Source organism: Lutjanus erythropterus, chromosome 5 (assembly GCF_056507025.1).
Source record: "Lutjanus erythropterus isolate fLutEry1 chromosome 5, fLutEry1.hap2, whole genome shotgun sequence".
Taxonomy (NCBI): domain Eukaryota; kingdom Metazoa; phylum Chordata; class Actinopteri; order Lutjaniformes; family Lutjanidae; genus Lutjanus; species Lutjanus erythropterus.
Genome location: NC_139321.1, coordinates 11994588 through 12013600, shown reverse-complemented (window position 1 = coordinate 12013600; position 19013 = coordinate 11994588). Strand labels below are relative to the sequence as shown.

Genomic DNA, 19013 nt, shown 5'->3' with positions numbered 1-19013 from the left:
GTTTCTGTATTGCAACATTCCAGGTAACGGGTTGCTATACAGACAGAGAGGTGCGAGAGAGGATGGGTGATAAAGAGACCAAAAAGAACAAAAAGAGAACGATGGGGGCAAGGGAGAGAAGGCTGGAGAGGCTGAGGAGACACAGAGGGGGGATAATAGGCAGGAGAAAAAATCCTGACACAGAGGGGAGAAGGAGACACAGAGAGTCGCTGTCAGTGATGAGAAAAAGTGAAAAGCAAGGAGAGAACAGGGAAAACACAAAGACTGACAAGTGAAACGGACTAATGATGCAAAAAGTAGCTACAATGGTTACAGAAGGCAGAGTCTCTGTTTCTATGAATTTCCCACCTTTCTCTGTCCGTTCCTCTCACTATTCATGTATAGGGGATGTCACCGCCATTGCAGATCGGTTTCAGAATCAGAAATAAATGTACTAACTACCTGAGCTGTGTCTGTCTTGGTTTTGTGTTTGCCCGTCATGCGGTGTTAATTGTTCGTTAAATGTATATTGCTTAAACATTTTTCGTATGATGGTTAAATATAATTTAGTTATCGTCAGTCATTCCAGACCTCTGACCTTCAGATGTTGACCTTTGAGTAATAAGTTTAAGAACTCCTGTTGTACAACATATGAAGTCTCAGTTTCCGAGTTTTGGTGCTGAGAGCATTTTGATTTAAAAAATAAATAGTTCATTAAAACTGTTTTTCCAAAGTTTCTGTTGGATGCTTGTTAGAACATCTGCGGGAAACTCTTTGAAGTGATTGTATTGAAATTATAAATTTTCATTAAGTAACACAAATTTAATCCACAGCTAATTCTGTCTTTTTTGGTTTATATGACTGTGAGATTGTGGAGAAACTAACAGGTATTTTCTAACTGATTACAATATTAGACTTATTCTGATTTCCATTTGTAGTCCGAGTAATATTGACCAATCGTGTTTGAGTGGGTTTGCATGCAGGTAACGCATTGGCCAAAAGGCAAACTTGGAACCAACCAGCAATTTAGCTTTTTATTAAATTTTTTTAAAAATGTATCTGTATTTATATGCAAAAATCTGTTTATAGAGATTAGCCGAAATGATGTTCAAGTCCATTCTCATGTGTCAAACTCCTAGTTCCAACTTCCAAGTCCCACACTGTAAATTATGACACAGAAGAGGAAGTCTTGGCCCAGATATACAGCCAGATACCATGATCCGAATGTCTGCTGGATACACGAGACGCCCAGAAATGTTGGCCGTTGCTCCCAGAGGCTACATAGTCATCAGACGATAGCCGATGGCCCCCGAGATTGGTCTGTCTGCCGTTTGGTGCTGCGTGGGTAGTGCGCGATTGATTTATCATAGTTCTTCCACTGAAAACAGCTCCCCGCTGTGCCTGGAAATGACATTAAAGAGACCAGAACTTAACCAAAGCAGTAAAGCTGTGACCTATTAAACTGAAACAATGTGCTCAAAGATGCTAAAGTGGTCTGTAGAAATGTGGAGAACTGCAGAATAATAAAAGTAATAATTCTCGGCAACAACTTTGATTTTTGGGTTATTGTGATTTCATGCATTGTTATTACAGAATATAAGATTTTAGTGCAGCTTTAACACTCATTAATATATGTATTAAAGACCGGTGTTGACCCCTTGTCATGTTTATTGATTATAACACTTGTATCTTGTACTGCCTCCCTTGTTATTTTGTTTCTGCACATCTTGTTGTGAAGAAGATACAGTTTTTTAATAAATATGAACTGGAGTTAAACTCTAGAAAAATCACACTACTTTATACAGAAGCACATTCACACCAATCATGATTACTGAACTGTGGAGGGTTGTTCTTCTGCTGATGAGAACAAATGAAATACAGACAAAAGCAGTGAGATTTTCTTTTTTTTTCGCAGTGAGAGTGTGACCTGAATCGATGACGAGAAACGACCTCAAAACACAAAACTTTACTGGCAGAAGGAAACAGATGTCAATGTCTGTTAAGCAGCAGTTCCTCTTGCTTGGATCGCAGCATTAAAAAATGAACCAAGGGCAAACCACAGTCTGGACTGATGCTCATATTCAGCTGCTTCTTTATGTGCATCTACGTGTTATGAATGTCAGAGGAAGCTACATCACAGAGAACCGACAAGTCTGTCAGGATGAACCGAAGTTACAAAGACTGGGATCAGATGGGTTTTGACTCACGAGTCATTTGACTTCTGTGTACAGACTCGCTCATGAATGGGCACAGTGAGCTTTTGCAGTACGCTTCACACCAAAGGAAACAACAGTGAGGTGTGATCGCACTCAGCAGCAGTGTGAGATAATGATTGAAAAAGCTCCCATCAGTCATTTGCACAAAGTCTAGTAACACTTTGTTTGAAGGGGTGTGTCATTCAGTCAGCTATGTCTGTTTTTTTTTTTTCTTTTTTGGTCTTTCTTTTAAAGCGAAGTTGACATTGTTTGAAATGTTTTTGTTATGACAACTTGACATTACCAGGACAAACATGTCTTACTTGTTGATAAATTAGTCTAACCGCTGTCTGCTGTCATCTGTAGCTGGTGTTAGCTAGTTAGCCATGGCACTAGCCACCTAATTAGCTGACTCAGCCCGCTGTCTGTCAAAAGAATTATTCATGACAGCATTACAAAAGCATTTTACAGTGTAATAAAAATTAATGACATCGTTATGAGAAGTCAAAAATGTACCACTTTACTTGACATTGAGGAAAATATTCATGACAAGCTTATAATAGTTTCATGACAGCCAGTCTTAAAACCGACCACATATAATGTAATGTTAACAGTTGCTTTAAGTTTGATAATGTCAACTTGTCATGAAAAAGACATAGACAGGTTATGTTGTCTTGGTTAATGTCAAGTTGTCGTAGCAAAGCCATCTCAAACAATGTCAACTTTTCAATAAAAATGACATAATTGACTGAATGACACCTAATGACAAACAGTCGTATACATACATAAAGACATGTTCATGACATGATTGTGACAGTGTAATGACAGTCTTATGTACACCCCTTCAAATAAAGTCTCTTTGATACTAATGATAGCAACATAGCAACACCCTGCTGCTTTAGGAATGATGAGTCAACACGACTGTGTGAGCCTGTTAGTTTTGAGACTCTCTCTCTCTCTCTCTCTCTCTCTCTCTCTCTCTCTCTCTCTCACACACACACACACACACACACACACCTACACACACATACACACACATACACAGAGTCTCTCACAACAAGCACAGCCTACACACACCCTTGTGCCACACAACTGCAAACAAAGTTGATGATTTTAATCACCATAACATGCTGAGAACACAAACACACCCTCAGGGTGCTAATCAATTACTGTGGAGCAAACACACCTACGTACACACACAGTGCCACACACACACACACACACACACACACACACACACACACACACACACACAATCAAGCTAAACTAATTTAACTCTAATCCAGATTTTTTTTTTTAAACTCAGTCCTGCGGTGTGTGTGTTGTGAGTGTACTACAAGCAACAAGATGCTGCCTGCCTCAGCACAAAGGCAAGCTAATGCACCATGAGAGCCCACCAACACACACAAACAAGATGTGTGAAGCCTTGCAGACCACTTCATCTCTTCTTGCCTTGTTGAAAATTATCATTTTGAGAGACAGACAAACGTCAAAGCCTTCTGTCTTCTCCCTTTTTTTCCCCTCAGTCAGAATAAGTGATGCAATGAAACCAAACATAAAGCAATCATCTGACATTTCCATATGAAAACACTCATTTCTTGCCATGACCAATTGATAAAACCTCATGTTTATTCAACCTGTGGTGTAACCAGTGTGTGAAAGTTTTTACCTTTGCTGTCCCAAACATTTGGGAGTTCTTTTGAAAATAGTAATTTCAGGGATTAACTTGCACAAGGACAAGAACAAAACCTGCACAGAGAGCCGCCTGCGCTCCCCCGCACACTCTGCATAAAAGTATCAGCTACAGTAAATGTCTAAAATGTAAATATTAGTGTTAACATTCAGTTCAAGTGCTCGTCTGACAACAAACGCACAGATATACACACAACGTTGGCATTCAGTGTTGGTTCTAGACTGTGCTGATAGAGCTATCATTATGATAATACTGAGGTCTATCATAATTATCTGCTAATTGACTGCCTAACGAGGTAGCGCTCATTAGAATGCTCATTAATACTCCATCATCACCATTGATAGCTGTAATCACAGAGTGGTGGTTTCAAGGTCTTACAGGAGGGTGTGTGAGAGCAAGTGTGGATACTGTCTGCACACATACTGTATATGTGTGTGTGTGTGTGTGTCTGTCCCAATAACTGTCGAGTCTTTCTTCCAGCAGAACCTGTTGCATTCAGCCCTTCCAATACAGGGTGCATAAATAGCCTCTTAAATAGCCCACATGTGTATATTGTTCTCTTTACTGAGTCTCTCCAGAAATTATACCTCTGTTAAACAATGTGTGTCCAGTGCCACCTTTCAGTGCTAATGCAGAAGGCTGCAAGCTCTGGATGAAGCGAGGCAGACCGTGGAGGTGTGGAGGTCATAGTGGAGGACGGGCATATACGCCATCTGAGTTTCACAAATAAGACCAATGCAGGTATCAGACGTGCTTGGCCTGTTTTGCTGTTCACAGATGACGGAGACGAAATGCCACATACAAACAAACAGGACTCACGGCATGAAGCTCGTGTAGTTTCAGAGCTGGAACTTTAACTTGAAAGCGCTGAGCAACTGGTTCAGGCAAGTCAGATTAGTTAGCTAGTTACCATTAGCTAATGCAAGACCACAAAGAACTCACGATCAGATATCACTTTGATGAAACGTTCAAAGCTTATACAGCTAACCTTGAATTTTCAACTCGTCCTCACTGTAAAAACAAGTATCTAGTCTAGTTATTATAACTCATATTAATGGTCATTGTTAGGCGGTGACCTCTAGTGGGCGTAGTTATTATGACAGGAGAAGTACAAGCAGTGAGAAAGTCTGGCGGAGGTGGAGGTGGACTGGATGGATGGGTCAAACAAATGCAAGACTAATTTGTTAAATGACGTAATGTAACTCGGAGCAGATCTGGCAGGCCGAGCACATCTGGAACTTACACTGGACTTGTAGGAAATTAATGTGCACTTTTATATTAACGTATCATAATTGGTATGTGCAGAAATTGTACAAAGTGATCAGCACTGACTTTATGGTCCGATATCACGTCTAGTAACAGACACAGTAAATGTGTGGCATGTGCTCTAAATGCAAAAAAAACAAGTGTAAGTGTTTTGTACTTAAACAGGTCATCCTACATCTCTGTTAAAGTGGCTGCCATTTAACCATGCATGCAATATTGCGTTTCACTGTTACAGTTGATTCAGTTAGACGTGTCTTACATGATATTTAGCAGGATTGGACACAGAGAGCCTTTAAAAATACATCTCTCTAAGCCGCTACCTACATCACCTGCAGAGGCTTTAATTATTTTAGTTCCCCAGTTCCAAGTTTGAGTCTCATGTTTCCAAGTAGGAACCCTGCTGCACACTTACTGTTAGTTCTGTTCTGTTCTGCTTTGCACCCCTGAAAAGCACCAAGAACTTAATTTTACCAAGATGCTTTTTTTTAAATTAAACTCTTCTTAGCTCAGAATATTACTGTACATATGCCATTTTCATTGTGTGTATTTCTTCAACCTGGATTGCAGTACCTGTTTCAGCTACAACACAGTGGGAAGGACTGAGCCGTCTTTCAGGATGCCGTTGTCTGTGGTGTAACAGATTTGTGTTTTGTGTTGCAGGTATGCCTCTCAGTCTGGACTGCAAGGCATTTTTTGGCTACAGTGGAGAAAACAGAAGGCCCATTATCTACTGGATGAAAGGAGAAAAGTTTGTTGAAGAACTCGCTGGACACATTAAAGAAAGTGAAGTCAGGTGAATATACAAGCATCTAAACTAAACATTCAGCCACTTCTAGTCATACACTCTATGTGCCAGTGAGCATATTGTGGAGAAAAGGAGAAAAAATGAAGATATTACAATTGATGTAAATTGAAAATGAATCAGAGTTGAGTAAATATTACATAATTGTACATAATGTTGTCGTGGAGTTGCTTTTTCACCGCTCCTTCAAGACACTGCGACAGTATCAATTATATCTTGTCAAGTTTACAGGTTTCTATTGTTAATTAATTTCTGAAAAGACTCGACTCCAGCTGCACTCCTCACACTGTCAGTATCTAATTTGCTCTCTTATGATTTATGACTCATTGAGGGTTCTCTGGCAGATTTCTTCTCAACTTTCCTAAAGAATTATGAATACTAATAATAAAGTTAAATTGAATTCATTTTCTCCCCTATTGGGACCAATTACATCGGACTCCATTGGGAAAAGCCTGATTGTCTGCGGGGCATCAAATATCATTAGAACAACCTGCCAGATCACCATGGAAACCATCAGAATACTCACAGCCAGACAATCACACACACATACATACACAGTTACATACACAGTTTAGTGTTTGGGATATTACTTTTAAAATGCATCATGTAACCTGCTTAAAATTGTGAGCTAAATACTTCATCAATGATCAGTTCATCTCCAGAATGCTAAAAATACTATATTAAAGGGCCTTTATGTCTATTCAGCAACATCTTGTTCAGTTTGTTCTAGTTTTCTCTCTTAAATGGATAGATTAATGGGGAATAGTTTGGAATTTCAAGTATTACACAACAGTTTCTTTAGAAGAAAAGACCATTAAAGCCATGGCGAGCTCCGTATGAACATAATTAACGTGTCAGACTGGCGTCATTCTGCTGCTTTTTTTCCCAAGCATTTTTTTAGCAGAGTGATCAATAAAAAGCTTTGAAATTGGTTGAGATCATAGGAAACCAACTTTTTCAAATGTTGACTTTCCTGGCACATGGACGCCTAAGGATTTAGTATGACAACAACTTTAAAGGGTAACTAATGTTTTAGCCTGGACCATATTTTCCCATGTTTTTGTGTCTCAGTGACTATTGGGGACAACATGTTTTGAAACTGGTCCAGTATTGAGCGAGACCACTGCAGCTGGCAGCTGGTGAAACAGGCTGCAGTGTCCTTATGGGTAACTGCACCATCAAAGTAAGCCCACTAAAAATCTTTGATTATGCCACCGACAGGCTCGGATTGTTATTCTAAGTGTCTGACAACATTATGGAAAGGATCCCTACAGAGAAAGACCTTTTTGTTGAAGAGCATAATCCTTTTCGTTCAACCAGGAACAGCTGTTTTATTGCACTCGCCAAACCCACCAGTCTCCATTTACAGAAGCGGTACTTTTATCATCATCTTAATTCAGGAAAAATAAAAGTCTTTGGTGACTTGTTGTTCAATTGGTATTTTGTTTCTCTCAAATTTGAATTAAGTGTATTTTATGATTGCTGTTTCTGTAAATGGAGTCTGGTGGGTTTGGCGAAACCAATAAATTGACTGTTAATCAAAACATATCTTAATCTTTCTATGGATCCTTTCCATGATGCTGTCAAACGCTTAACAATAATCTGAGCCTGCCAGTGATACTTTTACTTAAACAATGTGTAATAGTCCATAAGCATTATTTTGCAGCTAGTTTTTGCGGCTGCTGGCGGCAGTGGTCTCACTCAGTACTTGACCAGTTTCAAAAATTGTTGTCCCCATCAGTCAACATGGGAAAACAGCGTCGAGGTTGAAAAATACCCAAATTACCCTTTAAACGCACATACAGCTAAGAGTGTTTGGTGGTAGTCACTGCTGTAATAACTTGCTTCTGAGGGGTTTTGTGAATGCTCTGTGAAGGGGGCAGTGATGAGATGAGCTATGCAGGATTAGAGCACACAAATCTAGGCTGAATTCAAAACTCCAACTTTTAATATTAGTGTGCTGCAGTGCTGCAGAATCGCTGAATTAAATATTTAATTCAAACTCCGCTCTGTGGGTGTACGCTCCATTATCCACTGTACATGTTACACATTAAAAGAAAACCATGGTTTATCACAAGCTCTCCCCCTTGTTGAACATTGTACTCGCAAAAGGGGTTGAGGCTTTGCAACGTGGCAGAATCGCTAAAAATAGGTCCAGTGGGGTGACAAAGATGAGCGGTCGCACAATCATGTAGGTTGTAAGTAAGTGTGCACTACAGGAAGTACTGTGGGTCAAAATACAACCAGGAGGTCAGGCTATAAGCTCATAGTGGACATTTACTTTGGTCTGTAGTTTAACTGCTGAGCTTAGTTTTCTCTTTCAAATATATCTGACCAACCTGTTTGATCTCACATCGCTGTTGCCCTGTTGGTTCAATTTTGAATGAGAGTGCATATGTTTTAATAAAGTATTTTACCTTTAATGTAGCAATGACAGCGCACGGCCCTCTCCTTAAAATGCTTCCAGTGTTTGAAAGTTTTTCTGCACCACTACACCTTTCTTAGCAATTGGATTAGAGTGCATGAGTTACTAATTTGAGGAAACAAGTAATTATGGGGTACTAACCTCATGGGCTTTGTAAATGAATGTTTTTTAAGGATTTAATCACAGTGTACTAGTAAACAAAATGTTTAAACATTGATTTAATTATCATTATCACCATAAATTATCATAAACAGCCTCTTCAGCTCTCTCTGTCTCCTGACAGGTATAACCTGCAGCTTTATTACTTTTAAAGGGAGACAATGACTATATGTTATGGCAGAGAAAAGCCTGTTTGTTCTTCCTCAAATGCACTTTTTGCACAGTGCCAATGGCACTTTGTAAAGAGACTGTTGCATGGATTAATGCACCATATACAATGACTACACTGTCTTTTCAATGCTTTTCTCTCTCCAGGTTCAAACTGACCACTGCTGAGGCTTTGCTACTCTACATTCACCTCTGATATGACATCCTGTTCAATACACTCAACAAAAATATAAACACAGCACTTTTGCTTTCATTTTTCAAGTTTATTTCTTTCAAATTTTGTTCACAAATACGTTAAAACTTGTTTTAAAAAATAAATTATATATTATTATTTTTAGGTTATTTGGAAATAGACAAAGCCTTCATTACAAACCATTTCTAAAGTAGAGTCTAGACAAAATGTTCTCTCCTACCCAAAGGCCGTCACATTTTATGTCATCAACTCAGCTCACCAATAATAATGTGAATGTTTATTCTGCCTTAAAGGAAAATCCTTTCGCCTTCCCCTCTGCCCACACAGGGAGGTCAGAGGTCAGGGTCAGCCACAGAACACCAGCTCTGGGGGTGGGAGGCCTTCGGTGTCTTGCTCGAGGACACTTCAGCGGCAGGGCTTCTCGCTGACCTGCTGCGGCTTGAACCCAGGTTCTCTGTTTGACGGATGGTCTCTGTAACCGCCAAGCTGCTCCGCTGCCTCTGAAAACGTTCACTCCTGGGAAAGTAGCGTCGTAGATAAAGAGAGCAGGAATGTGCAAGAGTATGAGTGTTCAAACTTGAAACTAATCACACCCCGTGGTATTAAATTAACCTCCGCCTGATGAATTCTCCATCTTTCAGTCCAGTCCTCTGGCCACCTCTGATCCAATCACCGCTACTCCAAATTCAACAATCACACTACTGCAGACAGACTCCTGCTGAGATGCACATTAATCTGTCCACGTTTAGCTGCTGCCACCCATCCTGCTGGAGCACCGGCTATTGGACTGTGTCTGTTTGCACAGGATCAAATACGGCTCCCATAATAACGTGAACATCCATAATTGCCAATTCTTGTTACCCTGCATAGTGTGAGAGAAGTGTTGACACTCTCACCTCTTTACACCACCTAGAGAAAGCAGCCAGCTGTGAATCTGTGTGACGGACAGGAGGGTACTTAGCCTTCAAGTGCTCTCCTTCTGAAAACCTGCATCTGTCTTGGGAAGATATAATTACAACCTGTCAAGATTCCAACAGTTTTTGTTCAAAATATGCCCAAACACACCACCGACATAATAAATATGAGCAGTATCATTAGTTTTACTGCGGTGGTTGGAGCAGCTTCAGTGCTGTCCAGCCGCTCAACATTTCTGCAACTCAGCTTTTATAGTTCATGGTTCGTTCGTGTGCAATGAATTCGTAATTACGATATATCTGCTTGGGGCGGTGCTTTCTTCATTTTCACTTGAAGACAGCGTTGGCCCATATGTCTAGTGGTGTTGAGGGGCATCTTCACCTGCTTGAAATTCACATCAGCCGTCCAATCTAACCGCTTGCAAAGCCTCACTGTTTCAATGTTTATTTAACCAGGGCTTTACGTCTGCATCAGTCTAAATTATTAGTTGCTACTCTTTCCACTTTTTTATTCATTTAAAAGTATCAGTGTTAGTTTTCCAAGGGGCGTTTTAGTCACCTTAAGGTTGTTTTAGAGTTAAGTATGGTAGTAAGAGACAAAATATTTTTTGCATGAAAACACACAGAATCTTATTATATTTTGTTTATTTTACTGTGCTCGCAAAGCTTTACAAACCCAAAGCACCGATATTTGACATACGGGGAATCTCAAAAACTATCTCTCTAGTACATTTACAAACATCAACAGGTAAATCCAAGTCCAGTTCTTTTGATTTTGAACAGGAGACAGTGTTTCAGACAGAATGACAGTGTGACTCTGATGAGGCGTTGACCCAAGTGGAGGGCGCAACAACAGCAAAAGAAAAAATAAAACTAAATGCCAGTAAAGTCTATGTGTAAGAAAGACTGTGTAGTGTGCCACAAAATGCTTTTCACAAACAAGTCCACTGTTACGTGAGAATGAGAGACAGAGTGCGTTGTGTCTAGAAAGGAAGGAAAGCGAGCGACCACTTCAATTGAAAGTAGCACAAAACGTGCAAGAGTTGTGCAAATCGAGATTTCCCATTTAAACCTGACTGAGAGACAAGCGTAGAAAATCAAACCCTGAACCCTAGGGTACACCTTGGGACAAACATATTTCATAGATGTACGACTTCAGAAAGGAGGGGGCAGCACCACTGACACTATGGTAGGTTTCCTGGCAGCAGAGAACAATGTGAATACTGAGATGAACAGAGTGTGAGAAGAGGTTTATTGCTCACTTTGGGGAAAAATTAGCCTTTATTATGAAATGTAATAATTGCAAAGTCTTTAATTATACTAACATTACATGAGCACAATATAAGGAGTTCTCATTCAAGCAGAAGAAATCATAATTCACAGCTGGATGGATGGAGTGTGCTTCATACCAGATGTGAAGACAGCATTAGATTTGTAGAATAGAAAGAGATGCAGGGCAGTAAGAGGAGAAGGTCTGAAATGGGTGGGGGGGGGGAGGGCTGTGGAGAGTTATTCGAGAGAAGGTGAGAAAAAGGAAGAGAGGAAGTGATGTGTTTTTAATCGAGGATTTTAGCAAGTCACTGCTTTTGACAGTAACCTTTAATGCTCTGCCCTGGTAGGCATCAGAGTGATGCACACTCAAAACCACTGACACACAGAGGATGAGAGCGAGAGGAAGCCATTTGGTGTTTTCCCTCAGGAACCTTTAACATTTTAATCTGGTAATTCTTTTTGTAATGTTTTGTATTATAATGATAATATATTCAGATTTCACCTCTTTTCCTTTTCCACTGTTGCCAAACCAGAGAAGAGTATTTGTACTTCAGTTCAAGTCCCACAGTGACCACCCATGCTAAACCTGTGTGTGTCCAAACTCTTTGAATGTCAGCACTTGGACAAAATCCTCTAGTGACAGATATGGTTCTTTTTTCATGGGTAATTACCAACATAACTCCACTGAATACTACATGTTACCTTATCTGCTTGTCATGGTTCGACTGTGTGGTTGTCCCCATTTGTTTCAGAATCCAGCCAGTCTGGACGACTGTCGGTCAAAGCTGAATCAAGCCAGCACATCGTTTAAAGAGGAAGAATAACACAATTCTGTGTCCTGTCTGGTCTGTTTTCTGATGCTGATTCTGCACGGGATATGCTCATTATTTCCAAAATCCTGCTGTCTGCTGGTATAGTTCGGCCACTCACCCTAATTTCAAACCAAACCACCCCATAGCACAGCTAACCTTAGCCAGGCTGAACTCAGCTAGTGGAGAGCAGGAATATTTCCAGTGTACATCTCTTTTTAGTCATCCGATTCTCTTTTTATGTTATTTATTTATCCTTTCTGATAGCCTGTAAACCTCTCTAAAAGAAAATCAAAATTTCTTTTTGCTGAATCTTCAATGTGCACCTTCGCTGTGTAGTTTCTCTACTGGCTGCTTTACCATTATATTATTACAACATTATACTGAAAAATGGATTTGCGTGAGCAAGTCAATTTAAACTGTGCAAGGTTTTAATTCACTTTAAATCCAGCCACTTCATCATGCAAATTGAAAATATAATCCTTTGGCTATGTTTTTATTAGATAAGCTCTTCATGCTTAAAGTTAAGTATTAAAAAAGCTTATATACCTAACATCACCTGTTGCAACCTGCGCGGTAATGCAGGAAATACAAATTTTCATATTTGGCATTGAGTACTGTACTGTAATTGCTGCTTGTGCTTGTTTTGATTCTGCAGTGGGTCTTATTATATCTCACCCACTGCAATAACCTGATCCATGTCGTGAAAAACGCAAACTTCCCTGCACTGATTACAGTTCAGTTAAAAAAAAATGTAATGTTGGATGCCAGCACAAGAGCTTCTGTATTCAAAAACAGCAGTTCATATGTCAGCGCTCAGATCACTCTCCAAAAGCCTGTCTAGATTTGTCTTAGTTCACACTCCTCACACCCATTTTCTCTGGTCCTGTCGCAGTCAAAGGCAATTTCCTCCAAGGTTCAAGCTGTGATTATTCAAGTATTAGAAGCTGACACTGAGTTCACTTCACAAGACGCTGGCTTTTAAAATAATCTTCCCCTCTGAACCCACTTGATAGATTTAGTTAATAGTATGGGGTTGGGGTAAATGAAAGGGTCAACTGTCATTGTAATTGACTGTTTCCTAAACTACTCCCTCAAATAATTAAATGGTAAATTGACTGCAATCATAGCTTTTCTAGGCTACCAACCATGAAGCGCTTTACAATACAAGTCACATTCACCCTTTCTCAGTGCCATCCTGCTCTTCAGGAGCAATACATCGCTTTCTGTCCAAGCCTCCCTATGATGATTCTTTGCTCACCCACTCACATAAACACTCACACATTGATGGTGCAGCCATCAGGAGCAATTCAGGGTTCAATGTCTTAGACAGGAGCACTGCAGGAGACGACAAAGGGGTGATCAATCACCACTGAGCAACCATGAATATGGTCATTTGTTCATTGTTCATACACCAGATCTGTCAAACTTTTTGATTTCTTCAATTGTTAAAGTGGTCTGCTCTGTATATATACATGTATAGTGACCTTTAGCATGCCTGGCTAACTAGTTACTTACACTGGTAACCTTACCGGTAACCTTGCTTTACTTCAAGGCAAAGTGTTAGCATATCAGGAACCTACTACATTATTATGTGGTATTAGCAGGTTACCACCTAAAAAAAAGCCCCACTCAGAACTACAACATCCATTGTCGGGGGGGGGGGCATTGTAACATCTTTCTGGGTGCTACTTGCAATTATATGAGCTATACTGAACAATTTAGAGTAATGCTGACTTTTTTCTTTGGACCCTGTAAGCTTTAGCCAAAGTTTTTTTCTGCATCATCTCCCTGCACAGAGTTAGAATTCTATAATGTGCAATGTGTAGCCATAAAATTAATAATTAATTTAAAAAGGTTTTCTATCTTCTTATTAGTTAGTGAGAAACTTTAAAAAGTTAGCCATATCTTTCTGAAGCAGTTTTCACTCAACTTATGGCGTTAATGTGAGTTAGCTTTGTGGCTAGCTACAGCTAATAAAATTTGCCACTTGCCCTTTCAGCTAATAAAATACTGATCACTGACTTAAATTATAGAAATTATATTTATCAAGCCCATTCTCAATCCCAAATTGCCAAATACCAACATTTTGTCACACCTCTCAGAGACTCATACAGATGCACCAGATAGCCTAACCTTGAGCAGCTGTATGAGATACATCGGCTTTTATCTGATGCGTGTTTTAATGTCACTTCAATGTTAATCTATCTGTGGCTGTTTGAGACGTATCAGGCTTTCTAAGTAGTATAAAGAGTGAGAAAGTCTGCATATGGAAGAACTGGGGTAGAACTTTCACCCATGAGACCAGGGTTTGAGCCCCATGTGAAACCAAAATATTATGAAAGATTTTAAAGTATATAATGTTACATGCATCAGGTGACTTCACCATTGTTTTGAGTCACTAACCAGACCAAACCAACAAACCAACCAAGTAGTTTTGGTGCCTAAACCTACCTAAACTGTGACACTGAGCTGGGATGAGAACAGGCTGGTCAATCATTAGAAACAGCTTAAAGAACGTTTCCCAAAAATATTTGATATGCACAGCAGCCAAGCAGTTAGCGCTGAATAAACTCCTCACATAAGTTCCCTCTACAAAGAGGTAAAGGCTGTCACACTGAAGTGGCAAATTTATTCCGAAATAATGAACAGCATGGTTTATAAACCATGACCTACCGTAGGTAACCATGCATTTCATCTCTAAAAATGTCACCTAAACTGCAAAAAGCACATGATCCAACTGTAACAAAATCAAGAAAAAGAACTGTGCTATCACAGACACATTGAAGTGAATGGGAGGAAGGTCCCAACCTGTGATTCTCCTGGACCATCTGCGCCGACTGCTCTGAATTCGCCGTGTCAGCACAGTCTGCCTGATCTCAGATATCAATGGTTGTGGCTGAATCTGACCTCAAATCAGGCTTAAAGGTGCACGTCGTGACCCAAACATCAGTTCAGTCTCCCCCTCCTCCGACTCCTCTCTTCCTCCACCTTGCAGGCTTTTAGAGGAGTGTAACCTCACCATAAGGAGAGAGGCTTTTTCCAGCTGTCGCCAATGTTTTCTACACATGCGTCCTTGCTCCTCCTGTCCTCCTTTTTCAACCGCCCTGTACCCCGCACTGTTTTACTCCTCATTTCTCATCTCCTCTTCCGTCTCCATTCTCTCGTCTTTTCCTCTTTTTCCTTTTGCAGCTTTTGGTGGAGTTGTTTAAGAGACATGTACCTCCAACCGTCTTCAAGATTTACACAAATTTTACTTTACTTACTCTCATTTCCTCTCCTCCTCCTCTTCCCTCTCCTGTTTCCTTTCTTGTAGCTTATTTTTTTAAGGAATAATCCAGGAGAAAACTGCAGCTAACCCCTTCAGTGTTTCATGTTTGTGTTCTTCTTTGCTTTCTTAAAAGGTTTTTCAAGAAGTAAATTTTGGGAAAATAAATGTTCCTGCTGTCTGTGACTATTGTCTTCTCTCTGTGTGTTTGTCCAGGATTTTAAGGGAGCATTTAGGGGAGAAGGAGGTGCAGCTATCCTTAACGTTTGATGCTGTGGAGGAGACAGACCTGGCCAACTACACCTGTTATGTGGAGAACCACATAGGGAAGCGCAGTGGGAGTGCTATACTGCAGAAAAAAGGTAGATTACTCTCTCTTTCCCCGCCTCCATTTTAGTTAGATAGTATTAAAACAGTGCCTCAAATGCAGAAAAAGACTCCCATCATATTATCACAACTGTCATTTTTCCTGGAACAATAAATCTGCGTGAGTGACAGACAAAATATAATAATCACAAACAGCTTGCAAGTAAATTGCTCATTACAAAACCAGCAGCATGGTTAAAATGTGTTATTTTTTTGTCTGTATTATCATAACCCAAAAATGTATTTATGTAGCACTAAGGTTACAACAGTGTACAGGCAGGGACAGGGGATATTATATGGGGCCCAGAATGGACCCTATGGCACCTCATAGCTTCTCTCTCTTGCAAAAGAGACTTAGTGTACATATGATGGAAAAGCTAATTCTTTCAGGAGGGTCAAATCAAAGTTACTGCAGTGAGGTTATTATTTATTATCATCTACTATGTAACCAATGTGATACCTTTTAAAGCCATGTGAACCATGGAATGGAAACATTACCTTATTACCTTACTTATTCTCCAAACTCTTGCAACCAGCAAGTCACTGATCCACAGCAGGGGGAGTGAAGTGACCAGTCGCAGAATGTCCCAGAAGCAGCTCTCCACTTTGCTCTGGGGGGAATACGTGTGGAGTCTGTTTTTGACGGATGCCACATCAAACTGCACAGAGCAGATCGAGCAAAGCAAGAAGTCAGACACAGGAATTGCATATAGATTCTGGTCGGTTTTCAAAATAAAGGACACTGTGCAGACGAATCTGTCAAGCTCATGTTTTCAATTGCTCTGGCATTTGCGAATTAGTCTGGTGATGCTAGGCTACGTGACTGCTGGACAACAGAAAAAAGTGTCTTAAGATTTTCTGTTCGTGTGCATTTAACAAACAAGACAGCATACTGCATCTAGTTTGTATGCTAAGCTAAGCTAAGCTAATCCCCTCTTGGCTGTAGCTCCATATTGAGCTCAAAGACATGACAGTGGTGGCAATCTTTTCATCCAACTATTGGCAAGAAAGCAAATACCCGTGTTTCCCAAATGTGGAAGTATTCCTCTGAGTAGGTTAAGCATTAACTAAAGGCATATTCATTTCTATTTACAGATCATTTACTGTCACATAGACAGTGAACAAGTAGTCAAGTTCTGGATTTAAAGCTTCCACAGTGTATTGTTCCAAAAGCTGCTTTGTTTACTCTGACTTGCTAAATATAAACCCATATCTGCTCTAGTTACCTGGGACATATTCCATTTCTCTTTATGATTCTGTTAACAAGGCATACCCCTGCAGCTCAGGAACTGATGCAACTTTTATGGCTCAGTAAATATTTGTGGATGCGAACAGCTTCCAAGATAATTAAGGCTTTAAATGTGTCCTGTCATCAAGAAATGTGTGAGATGTAAAAGCTCCTCTGAAGCTTAATTCCAAACATTTGGATAGCTGCGCTGAAACAGCTGACAGAAAGAAAAAAAAAGTACCACATATGTAGACAGACAAATGGCAAATCCAACACAGAAAACGTTACAGAACTGGACAACGTTTGATTGACAGGTGATCTCCAGAAAGTGTGTTGAAAAAGCAGATCAGCGAAGAGGGCTGAGCACCACAGATGGAGACAAAAAAAAAAAAAAAACAGGCTCTCATAGTTACCGCTTTAAATATTCCACTGAAAAATGTATGAGGGCACGGCTCCCTTTGTAAAACATTTGCAGCAGTCCTGCGGTATCTTGCTTTCCATCTGATGAGCAGAAAGAACGGGCCTGTTTGAGTCAGAGGCCATAACCCGGAGACAGAGAGAGAAACCTAGAGAGACAAAGAGAAAGAGAGAATAGGCGAACAGCGCCAGAGGAGGAGATGAATTGTCTCTGTTACCTCAAATCTCGGTGGAAAAGAGAGCTGCATGAATGCCCACTGTATGAAATAAATGTATGTAATGCAGAGAGGCAGGGACAGGGAGAATGGGGGGAACGTGGAAAGAGATAAACAGGCAACGGTGGGAGACAGAACAAGGCAAGAAAATGGAGAACAAGGGAGAAATAATAGATGCAGACTGAGAGATAAAGATGGGGAAGGTGAGGGGTGTACGAGAAAATTGGGAGAGACAAAGTGAAGAGAAAAGGAGAAAAGAAGAGACGTGTGGAGAGGCAGAGCGAGGAGGACTAAAAACAGGTCTTTCTCTCTCCCCGTCTGACTCGCGCTGAATGCCTTGGGTGTCAAATCCATCTTACTATACTTAACTAGCACCCCAGGGACTCTCACACACACACAGGCACAAGTACACACACACACATGGGAGCACACAATCACACACACCTCCAGAGGGGGTCAGGATGGGAGATGTAGGGTCGTCATTACTTCACACTGTAATTACCCAGATGAATACAGGAAATTGTGTGTATGCATGTGTGTGTTTGTGCACAAAGCTTTACAGTAAAGCACTTGGCAGCATGAATATCCTGAATGTGTGTGATCAGACCTGACGCATAGACACAGAAACACATGCACTCTCAGCCTGTTCTCTTTGCAAGGTCGTCAAACGCTGATGTTTTGTCACACCCCTCGGCGTCTCGTACTCAGACCCACAAGCCTTTCAAGAAACTTCAGTGTAAACCCATCCGAGTCAGGTGACCTAATATAAAAAGTGGGAAAGTCTGCGTATGGAGGAAGTGGGATGGATGGGTCACAAACACAGGACGTACAAGAGGCCGTTTGTTTTTTCAAAGTTAACCACATGCTAAAAGGGCATGAGACTCTCATTACAGTGTCATAACCATGTCGCGACACCTGTCGTGAGCATGACAGGAGTCTTTAAGAATGTTTACAACTGTTGTGATTAAATTTCTTTTGGTCAGTTATGTCATTTTTAATGCAAAGTTGACATTGTTTGAGATGTTAAGATAACTTGACATTAATCAAGCCAATAATGACTTTGTTATGGTTGACATTGTCAAACTTAAAGTAACTGTCGTAGCTTTATGTTGTAACATTACATTAAACTGACATATTGGCAATCATGAGACCATTATTCAAGAATTCCAGGACATTTATTATCATTAAACAACACAGGGTTGCACAATGACATAAGCATTGTAATTCCCCCATAATAAACACAAAATACAACACAGATGATAATTAAATTCAGAATGGAATAGGATGAAAATATAAAACAAAATAAACGCATATATAGATACACGTATAGGAGAGGAAATAATTCTGCAGTGCATTTTTTTTAATTTATGTCAGGTTCAATATAAACAGCAGCAAGAGGTTTAGGTTGCAGTGTTAGCTGTGGACAAACAGCGGTAAGCTACCTGACTTGTTGCTATAGTAGGCTAAGTACTATTTGCTGTTATCCATAGCTGGTGTTAGCTAGTAAACTCGGTTAGCCGTGGAGCTAGCCACCTAATTAGCTGACTCGGCCCCAGGGTGCCAGGAGCCAAACCAAGCAGGAAAACCACCTTGGCACTGTATTCCCTGTCAAACCGGCCACCGTTGATCTGGAAGGCTGTATTT

The 19013-nt window shown here is 40.3% G+C and overlaps 1 protein-coding gene across 4 annotated transcripts in view; it reads left to right on the top strand.

Moving 5' to 3' along the window:
• Positions 1-19013, top strand: part of il1rapl2 (interleukin 1 receptor accessory protein-like 2) — a 490288-nt gene that overhangs the window by 440478 nt on the left and 30797 nt on the right. For all 4 annotated transcript variants that reach the window (XM_084718821.1, XM_084718822.1, XM_084718820.1 and 1 more), the window contains 2 exons: positions 5794-5926; positions 15360-15505. In XM_084718821.1, coding sequence (XP_084574947.1) covers positions 5794-5926; positions 15360-15505 — 279 coding nt within the window. The remainder of the gene's footprint in view (positions 1-5793; positions 5927-15359; positions 15506-19013) is intronic.